This window comes from Hordeum vulgare, chromosome 7H, assembly GCF_904849725.1.
Source record: "Hordeum vulgare subsp. vulgare chromosome 7H, MorexV3_pseudomolecules_assembly, whole genome shotgun sequence".
In the NCBI taxonomy this organism is placed as follows: Eukaryota; Viridiplantae; Streptophyta; class Magnoliopsida; order Poales; family Poaceae; genus Hordeum; species Hordeum vulgare.
The window spans coordinates 596,375,655-596,386,654 of NC_058524.1; the positions used below are offsets into that span (position 1 = coordinate 596,375,655).

Consider the following 11,000-nt stretch of genomic DNA (forward strand, 5'->3'; position numbering starts at 1 on the left):
AGCCTGACAGAACACTGCCACCACCCCTTTATATGTCCAAATTGAACCGGGACTAATGATGCCCGTGCCCACCGACGGCTCCTAGCCGTTGGAATCGGGACTAATGGTCATATTAGTCCCGGTTCAAAACCAAACCGGGACTAAAGGGTCAAACGAAAAGCCTATTTTCTACTAGTGGTCATTGAGTTCTCCTTTAGAACAAAATAATGAGTCTGGAAAAGAAATGTTCCTACATTACCTTAGTCGCACGCTTGTGGGGGCTGAGTGCAATTATCCCGACATGGAAAAAATATGCCTGGCATTGATGTTTGCAGCACAAAAAATACGCCATTACATGTTAGAGCATACTGGACACCTCGCGTCGAGAGTAGACCCTCTAAGGTACATCTTAAATAAGATGGTGCTTTCAGGTAGACTAGCTAAGTGGGCGATGTTCTTATCATAGTTTGATATAAACTTTGTGCCGCAAAAAGCCATGAAGGGGCTAGCTAACTTCTTAGCCACACATCCAATACCCGATGATTTTCCAATAGATGATGACTTGCCGGATGAAGCGGTGTTCACTACATTGGTTGCTAGTTCATGTTGGCAATGTATTTCGATGGTGCATGTTGACGATCACGGGCAAGTGCTGGAGTTGTCTTTGTGACACCAAGCGAAGGGGTGATCCCGTAGTCATTTACCCTAACCTAAACAATTTCAAATAATTCGACTAAATATGAGGCTTTGATAATTGGGCTTGAATTAGCTCTGAATGTGGGGTTAGATTCACTCACTATTTATGGTGATTCTTAGTTAGTGATCAACCAACTATTGGGAATTTACATGGTGAAGAAATAAGAATTAATGCCTTACTTCCAACGAGCCAAAATGCTCATGTCCATGTTTGCCGATCTAAATATTCGTCATGTCATAAGAAGTCAAAATAAAAAAGTTGATGCCTTAGCAGGCTTAGCTGCTAGTATGTCATTAGCTTCACATCAAATGATGGACGTCCGTGTTGAAGAATGCAGAATTCTACCTATACTCGCTGAGGAGGAGGAAACGACGACGTCAACTGCAATGACTGCAGATATTTACGAGATTGAAGTTGGAGACTAGCGAAGCCCTTTCCTTGAATACTTACTCTACGGATACTTACTTCTGGACTCCGCAGAAATGTCTAGAGTTCGAAAAAGGTCGGTTCACTATACATGTATAAATGATACCCTATATAGACGTTCCTCCGATGGCATCCTCCTCCGCTGTCTACATGTATAAATGATACCCTATATAAACTATACATGTATAAATGATACCATATATATGCCTAGAAACCGGTTTGGACCTATAGTTTATAACCAAACTGTTTAAACCCATAACCAACTATACCCAAACTGATATCTTCACATACCCAAACCAAAACCAAACTAAAAAAAAGCTCAGCCAGTAAAACATAAACCAATCAAACCCAAAGTAATAACCGAACCGTTACACTCGGTTTTCTAATAACCAGGTTTATAATGGTCATGGTTATCCGTGTACAATTTTCTGTATGAATTTAAATAAATGTATGCTTTTATTATTAGTAGAGATAACTGCTCCCACGATTGACGGAGGGGTGCTTCAACCCGGTGCGTCCGTCGGCCAAAAGAAAGGACCCATCTCAGCCACATCCCCGACGGCGATTTGGTCAGTATATCACTATGGCCGGCAGTTGACGTCAGGCGCCGGTGATACCCACCGCGTCCGAGTTTTTCCACGCACACCGCGACAATTGACACCACCGCCCAGTTGGTCTTGACCACCCACCTTTACCTTTACCAGTTCACCACCTCGCCCCTCATTTTCTCTGCTCCCCTAAACGCGTCGTGCTCTAGCTGCACAGAAGCGCAAGCAACCTCCTGTCCTCGGTCGCTCTCGTTCACTACCCGCCCCGCCGTACTGCCTCCCGATGTCGCCGGACCCGCCGAAACCGCGCTGCCGCGGCAGCGACGACGACGATTGCCCCTCTCCTCCATCATCCGACCGCAACCGGCACCTGGTCACCCCGCTCGTGGTCACCGCGTTCGTCCTCGTCTTCCTCTCCCTCGCGTCCCTGTCCATCTACTGCTTCGTCCGCCGCAGGAGGCGCCGTCGCCGGCAGCAGTCCCTTCTCGCCGCCGAGGCTGCCAACCCCGGCGTCCAAGGCGACGGCCCCGCGCCCGAGATGGCTGCCGCTGCGACCGCGACCGACGTCGAAGGGGGCGCTCCAGGCCCAGAGGATGAAGAAGTCGTGCACCACGCGTGGCACATCCGCACCGTGGGGCTGGATGAGGCGGCGATCGAGTCCATCGCCCTCACGCGGTACCGCGCCGGCGCGGGCACGACGTTGGGCGGCGCCGCCGACTGCTCCGTCTGCCTCGGCGAGTTCCTGGACGGCGAGCTCCTCCGGTTGCTCCCCAAGTGCGGCCACGCGTTCCACGTCCCCTGCATCGGCACCTGGCTCCGCGCCCACGTAAACTGCCCGCTCTGCCGCGCCGACGTCGTCGTCTTGGACTCGGCGGCCACCGCCGGTTCGGATCCACCTGCCGACGACGCTCACCAGGTTTCCAGCGGCACCGAAACCTCGAATCACGAGCTGCCGGGTCCGGCTCACCGGCAGAATGAGGAGCAGGACCTGCGCGTACAGATCGATCGCCGCAACCGGTCGAGGTCGCCGGAGCCACCGCGCAGGAGGATGCAGAATTTTCGTCGCGTGGCTTCCATGGACTCGTCGGTGGTGTCCGCCCGGGCCGGGCTGGTTCCTCAAGACAAGCGGAGCAGTACAGAAAACCAGGGGAACGGCGAGGTGCCATCGGGCTCTGGGCGTTTGCCGCATGTGTCCGGCGGTGGCCGGTGGTCTCTCGTCTCGCGACATCGCCGGACGAGCAGTTCCTTGCTCCCGTCTTGACTGCCCGGAAATATTCCATGGGCCGCGAGAGCTCGTTCGTGTGCTTGAGCAGTGCCGGTGCTATGGTTATGCTTCAGTGTACAGAGGTTTTGCAAACTCAGAATGCACGGATCATGTGTGAAATTCAGATATAATGTCGGAACTTTGTTTTTTGAGAGAGACTCGGAGACTGTTGGTCTGCTGCCATGCCAGGCCGTTGCGGTCGCCAATCATCCCTCCTAGACTTTTTAGAGATTTTAATATGAACTACGTATATATAAATGTAAGTGAATTTACTTTGAAATACGTCTAACTACATCTGTATGTATTAGTTACAAAAATCTTTAAAAAGACTTATATTTTGAAAATAAGGAAGTACGACCCATCTGTAATGCATTCCCTCTGGTCTTAGGCTCTGTTTGGAACCATAATAGATTATGATAATCTGGATTATAAAGATAAATTATATAATCTGGTTTATAAAAATAATCTAGGTGAACATGTTCAGAGGCCAGATTATATAAACTGTAATCCAGGTTTTATATTGCATAATGACCTGTCTATCCTTTGTTTTTTTTAAAGAGGAGGGTAGCGGTGGTAGAAATGTTATTATCTCCAACTTTACAAGGGTAATGGGTCATTAGCAATCCATAATCTGATTTTAGCTGGTATAGAGTAGATTATGAGTTTTTAGTAATCTATCCATCTAGTTTTTATAATCTACACTATAAGTTGTCCTGTTTGGAAACATAATAGATTATAAAAACTGAATTATATAATCTGGATGGTTCCAAACAGAGCCTTAGTAGTCTGTACTCGTTCATCCGTCTGTGGTCATGTAGTGCTGCCATCATTGTCCATTCGTAACATATTCGGGCGAGATTTGATTGGCATTGTGTGCATCCATCAGCTTTTGTATTTATACTATTCATCTGTCGTTTAGAGCAAGTACAATAAGATACGGTCAGCAGGCTGGAAGGATTAAAATACTATATTTTTGCTGAGTTTGATGAGAGAGAAGAGGAGAAAGACGGGAAGCGGACTCTTCGTGAAGAGCCAGCTCTAGCACGTGCTCCTAGGTGCTTTGTGAGAATGAAAGATGAGTCATATATGATAAAAATAGTACTCTTTTATAGCTAACTATTGTACAAGCTAGCTATAAGACGGGCTATAATACTGCTTATAGCCAGCAGTTGGCTATACTATTAAGCATGCTCTCATGGATGTGTTTGCTTGCTTGAATTTGGCCATACCAACCTTGGGGATGCAAAACGAGTATCCTCGGCTGCATGGGCTGCATTTTCGGTGGCCCACAATACAATTAAAACAGCTCGCGTCCTAGCTGAAGAGGAACCCTAGTCCTATTACGTATCATAAGCGCCGGTTATAGGGGGATATCCGATATGAAGTCCGGCAAACGCAGAGGGGCGCGATCAACTGGTCCGGCCCATCCCTCTGCAGGCAGTTTCGGTTTTTCTTTTTTTGTCTTTTTTCTGTTTCTTTTTTTGTATTTTTTTCCTTTTCCTTTTTCTGTTTCTGTTTATTTTTTTCCTTTTTTCTATGGTTATTTTTAAAAACTAAATTCATGTTTGGAAAATTTTTATGAAATTCAGAAAGTGCTCTTGCATTTTACAAAAGTGTTTTAAGTTTAAAATAATTCCCCCTTTTAAAAAAAAATTCATAATTCAAAAAATATTCGGGATTGTCAAAAAAGGTCGGCATTTTCAAAAAATGTTCTTGATTTTTAAAAAACGATCCCATGTTTCAAAAAATGTTATAGTTTCATTTTCCTTTTTTTTCCTTCACTTTTGTTCCTTTTTTTCCTTTTCTTATTTTTTTACATTTTCTAAATTTTCTTTTGAATTGCAAAAAACATTCTCGTGTACAAAATTTTGTTCAAAATGTATATTTAAATCTTCCTGCTTCCAAAATGTGTTCATATTTTCAAACAATATTCTCCTAATCAGAAAATTGCACGAATTTTAAAAAAATGTTAATTCTTTCATAAATTGTTCACAATTTTAAAAAATTGTTCTTGTTTTCAATTATTTATAAAAAATGTTCCTGTTTTACGAAGAATGTTTCACTTTTTTCAAAATTTGTCGACAAATTTAAAACGTGTTCAAATTTTGCTCGCCAATTCAAAAAATATTCATGATTTTAAAATGGCCGGGAAGTTTATAAAATGTTCTTCGTTTTCTAGAAAATGTTTGCCATTTCAGAAAACGTACGTAAGTTCAAAAAATGTATCTGTTTTAAAAAGTGTACATAAGTAAAAAAATGTTCCCGTTTTAAAAACTGTTTACAAATTTCAAAGAATGTCTTTTTCACAAAAATAGTTTTTAGAAAAATGTTTTTGCTTTTTACAAAAAATTTCCAGATTTTCAAAAAAATGTTCTAGATTTTCTAAAATATGTTTCAAAAAGGTTGTTGTTTTTTGAAATTTGTTCTCAAAATTCAAATAAATTTTATATTTTCAAAATTTTCTTCTTCCACATGGGTGCATGTCCGTCAGCGTCATTCGGAACAGATTGTCCGTCAGGATCCTTTCCAAAAATTAATTTTAAATCCTTGACCATATGAAGTATATGATCACCTACGGTGGTGAGGCTTCTTCCGATGATCTGCCTCACCTTTGAAATGCTTGCCTTCTTTTCTTAAGAGATGCTTGATTGGAAGAAATCAACGATGTCCTAGGTACACATTTTTCTTACATTTATCCAATTATATACTTTTGGTATTGTCTAAACAGTGCGTGCATGTGTGGTATCTCCTTGTTTGTTTGTCCTGAAAGGTTATAAGAGCAGGCCAATCGTTGATGGTTATAAATAACAATGCTCGTAGGTCAAATTCTTGTTGTTTGTGCTCATCCCACACACATACACCTTTGATATCCCACAACTATAAAATTTCTTCAACTAATGGCCTTAGGTACACATCAATGTCGTTGCCAGGTTGCTTGGGGCCTTGGATGAGCACTCGCATCATAATGAACTTCCGCTTCATGCATAACCAAGGAGGAAGGTTATAGATACATAGAGTCAAGGATGAGGTGCTATGGTTGTTGCTCTGCTCCCCAAAAGGATTAATGTCATCTCCACTTAAACCAAACCAATAGTTCCTTGCGTAATCTGCAAAGTCCGGCCACTCTCTCTCGAGTTTCCTCCACTGCGACCCATCAACGTGTACTCTCAACTTTCCGTCTTTCTTATGCTCGTCTTTGTGCCATTGCATCATCTTGGCGTGCTCTTTGTTTTGGAACAAACGTTTCAACCGTGGTATTATAGGAGCATACCACATCACCTTGGCAGGAATCCTCTTCTTGAGGCGCTGGTCCTCAATATCGTCACCAAGGTCATCGTGGTCGATCTTATAGCGCAACGCACCGCATACTGGGCATGCATTCAAATTCTTGTACTCCTCACCGCGGTAGAGGATGCACTCATTAGGGCATGCATGTATCTTCTGCACCTCTAATCCTATAGGGCAGATAGCCTTCTTTGCTTCGTACGTACTATCGGGCAATTCGTTGTCCTTTGAAAGCATCTTTTTTAACATTTTCAGCAACTTTTCAAAACCCTTGTCAGATACACCATTCTCTGCCACCCATTATAGCAATTCCAGTGTGGTCCCCAGCTTCTTCTTGTCACCTTCGTAATTTGGGAACAACAATTTCTTGTGATCCTCTAACATGCGTTGCAACTTTAGGTTCTCCTTTTCACACGCGCAGTTTCTCTTTGCATTAGCAATGGCCCGACCAAGATCATTAGGGTCCAACAGTTATACCCGGACATGAAACCGGACGTAAACAGATGGATGTGAGTGACTCTTGACTTAGAGTAAGTATTATCATTCTTACACACAACACATGGACAAGACATAAAACCATCTCGCTGCTTTGCCTCAGCCGCACGCGGAAAACTCTGCAAGCCATCAATGAACTGGGGAGAGCGTCGGTCATCGTACATCCATTGACGGTTCATCTTCATTACACAAGACCAAAAATAAAAAATTAATACAAGTTTACACATAAAGTTTATACACACTTATTCTCATTAAACAAAATACAAGAGTTTCTACCTAAAGCATTTAAATGCAACAACAAATGAGATCAAGATCGCAACTAAGGTAACAATTGATCCAACAACATAGTGATACCAAGCTTCTTTATTAAGGGCTTATTTTCTAATCCTTCTAATCTTCAAGCGCATTGCATCCATCTTGATCTTGTGATCATCGACAACATCGGCAACATACAACTCCAATTTCATCTTCTCTTCTTCAATTCTTTTCAATTTTTCTTTCAAATAGTCATTTTCTTTTTCAACTAAATTTAACTTCTCGACAAGAGGGTCGGTTGCAATTTCCTCTTCACATACCTCCTAGATAAAAATATCTATGTCAACTTGATGGGTATAATTGTCATATAAACGAGAAATGCAACAAATAGTTATAAAAGAGAATATACAACATTTGAATCATAAACTGGATGAGGACCGACGGGGACGGATGGCACTATGTATAACAAACAATCATACAGATAAGAAAACTATATAAATCATACAAATAAGACGTTTGTGGAATAAAAAGGATAAGAACAAGAGGATCACCAAGGTGGCACCGACGACGAGACAGTGCGGGCGATCGACGGTGGTTAGGACGGGGACGGGAAGGCACTAAGTAAACCACACATACACGTATGCAAACTAAGAAGTTAATTTGAGCTCATATTGGATATAAATCAAACAAACTCTCACATAATTACTCCCAAACTAAAACCCACAAATCACTATAATTATAGAGCATTGCACCAGCTAATCTAGCAATGAGAGATGAAAGGATAAAGTTGCTAACCTTTATGAACACTTGGATGAATGGGGTGCCTAAAATCTTGACAAATCTAGGAAGAAAATGAGGATGAACCAGGGCAAGGGAAGAGAACAGATGAGAGAAAGGGGAAAACAAAGAACTTAGGCTCGGGCTGGACGAAGCACTATTTATAGTGATACTTTTAGTCCCGATTGGCGATACAAACCGGGACTAAAGATCTATCTCTAGTCCCGGTTTGTATTACCAACCGGGACTAATGGCCCTCACAGGTGCCCCAGCCTGACAAAACCCTGCCACCAACCCTTTAGTCCTGGTTGGTAACACCAACCGTGACTAGAAGTTCTTAATAAACAGGGACTAAAGCCTAGCCTCATGAACCAGGACTAGTGGCAGCATTAGTCCCGGTTCAAAAGCAAATCGGGACTAATGCTTCAAACCAAAGCCTTGTTTTCTACTAATGATTGACAACAGGGTATTGCTCTTGTGGTGGATACTCGTGTGTACCCTTAGGAACATATCATATCACGGAGAATGGAACCGAGGAAGAATCAATACATGGAAGTGCAAAAAAATGATGCATGATCATGACATGGCAAAATGATGTCAATTGAGCTAATGCAACTAGCAACCAGATTAGATGGAGTTGGTTTGAAATTCATATGTGGTAGCTCATATGCCTATTAATTCATTTGACCTAATCAGCAGGTATAACTTGTTCGCACATGCATGAAATTGGTACCAATGGATAGATTGAATTTTTCTGATCATAACTCATATATAAATTATCTTCATGTGAGTTATGCTTGATTTTATATGAATTTTTAAATTTTGTCTCATGTTCTGAAATTTTAAAATCATTTTTGAATTAGAATTAATCCATAAAAGGATTACTGCATCAACATTGTGTCAGGGTGGCATCAGCTGGTCAACTCAGCTGGTCCAGGTCAAACTTGACCGGTGGGTCCCGCATGACAAAGGCACATTGCTTATTGGAGCGCGTCCAAGCCAGCTCACCGCGAGCTCCAGTGCGGTGATAAGGGTGCCACGGCGCCGTGCTGATTCGCTCGTCGTCGGCCGGATATAAATAGCCGCGGCCCGGAGCCTCCCGAGCACCCTCGCCTATCCCAGTCCCCTTCCCCCTCCCTTCGTTTTTCCCCTGCATCCTTGCCCGCTCGATTCCATCGCCGGAGCCCTCTAATCGACCGGAGCCGCCGCCCTCATCCAAGACGTGGAGCCCCACCTCCGGCCGTCCCCAGCAGTGTCCGAGACCTCCACTGGACGCGGCGCTCGCCAGCGTGCCCATCCGTCCGCTCGCCTGCCGGAAAAGGCCACCGGAGTGCCGAAATCATGTCGGAGCCGAGGCTCCTGCTGCTGCCATCGGGGGAGCGGGGAGGAGGAAGAAGAAGAGAAGGAGGGAGGAGAGAGAGGACGAGGCGGACCCCGCAAGTCAGTGACCCAGCCTATCCAGTGACATGGATAAGTGGAAGCGTATTCTCAGGAATACGCTTTCGCTTCTGGAAAGCGTATTCTCCCTGATGCGCGACCAGCTGCGCTGTCAGGGACCCGGTTGTGATTCCAATGCCCATGTCTTTGTCTCGTCGAGCCCTTCTGTTGGGTAACATAGCATAAATTCAAAATTTTCCTACGCATATTCAGATCTTCCTATGGAGAGACCAGCAACGAGAGAGGGATAAGAGCATCTTCATACCTTTGAAGATCGCTAAGCGGAAGCGTTGCTAGAACGCGGTTGATGGAGTCGTACTCGGAGCGATTCCGATCTAGTGCCGAACCACGGCACGTCTGCGTTCAACACACGTGCAGCCCGGTGACGTCTCCCACACCTTGATCCAGCAAGGAGGAGGAAGAGGTTGGGGAAGAACTCCAGCAGCACGACGGCATGGTGTCGATGGAGAGACGAGGTCTCCCGGCAGGGCTTCGCCAAGCACCGGCAGAGAGGAGGAGAAAGAAGAGCAGGGCTGCGCCGAGGGAGAGGGACAAGTCTATCTCTCAATGGCCAAAAGTGCCCACTATATATAGGGGGAGGGGAGAGGGGGTGCCACCCCTAGGGTTCCCACCCAAGGGGGTGCGGCAGCCCCCCCAGATGGGAGGTGCGGCGGCCAGAAGGGGGAGGAGGGGGTGGCGCACCAACTGGTGGGCCTTAGGCCCACCTAGCTTAGGGTTTCCCCCCTTTCTCTCCCTTGCGCAATGGGCTGAGTGGGGAGGCGTACCAGCCCACCTAGGGGCTGGTTCCCACCCCCACTTGGCCCACCTTACCTCCCGGGGTCGTTGCCCCCCTTCAGTGGTCCCCCGGGGCCACCTCCGGTAGTCCCGGTACATTACCGGTGACGCCCGAAACACTTCCGGTGTCCAAAACCATCCGTCCTATATATCAATCTTTACCTCCGGACCATTCCGGAGCTCCTCGTGACGTCCGGGATCTCATCCGGGACTCCGAACAACTTTCGGTAACCTCATATAGTAATTCCCTATAACCCTAGCGTCATCGAACCTTAAGTGTGTAGACCCTACGGGTTGGGGAGACAGGCAGACATGACCGACACACCTCTCTGGCCAATAACCATCAGCGGGGTCTGGATACCCATGGTGGATCTCATCGGATGAACCACGATGTCAAGGATTCAATCAATCCCGTATACGATTCCCTTTGTCTGTCGGTATAGAACTTGCCCGAGATTCGATCGTCGGTATACCTATACGTTGTTCAATCTCGTTACCGGTAAGTCTCTTTACTCGTTCCGTAGCACATCATCGTGTGACTAACTCCTTAGTCACATTGAGCTCATGATGATGTTCTATCGAGTGGGCCCAGAGATACCTCTCCGTCACACGGAGTGACAAATCCCGATCTCGATTCGTACCAACCCAACAGACACTTTCGGAGGTACCCGTAGTGCACCTTTATAGTCACCCAGTTACGTTGTGACGCTTGATACACCCAAAGCACTCCTACGGTATCCGGGAGTTGCACAATCTCACGGTCGAAGGAAAAGATACTTGACATTAGAAAAGCATTAGCATACGAACAATACGATCTAGTGCTAGGCTTAGGATTGGGTCTTGTCCATCACATCATTCTCCCAATGATGTGATCCCGTTATCAATGACATCTAATGCCCATGATCAGGAAACCATGATCATCTATTGACTAACGAGCTAGCCAACTAGAGGCTTGCTAGGGACACATTGTGATCTATTTATTCACACATGTATTGTTGTTTCCTGTTAATACAATTATAGCATGAACAATAGACGATTATCA

The 11,000-nt window shown here is 45.1% G+C and overlaps 1 protein-coding gene across 1 annotated transcript; it reads left to right on the forward strand.

The window, feature by feature from the left end:
* The first annotated feature begins 1,824 nt into the window (after nucleotides 1-1,824).
* On the forward strand, nucleotides 1,825-3,172 carry LOC123411554 (E3 ubiquitin-protein ligase RING1-like). The gene has a single exon (XM_045104519.1). It carries the CDS (start codon nucleotides 1,934-1,936, stop codon nucleotides 2,909-2,911), a length of 978 nt encoding a protein of 325 aa, XP_044960454.1. The 5' UTR covers nucleotides 1,825-1,933; the 3' UTR covers nucleotides 2,912-3,172.
* Nucleotides 3,173-11,000: the final 7,828 nt, after the last annotated feature.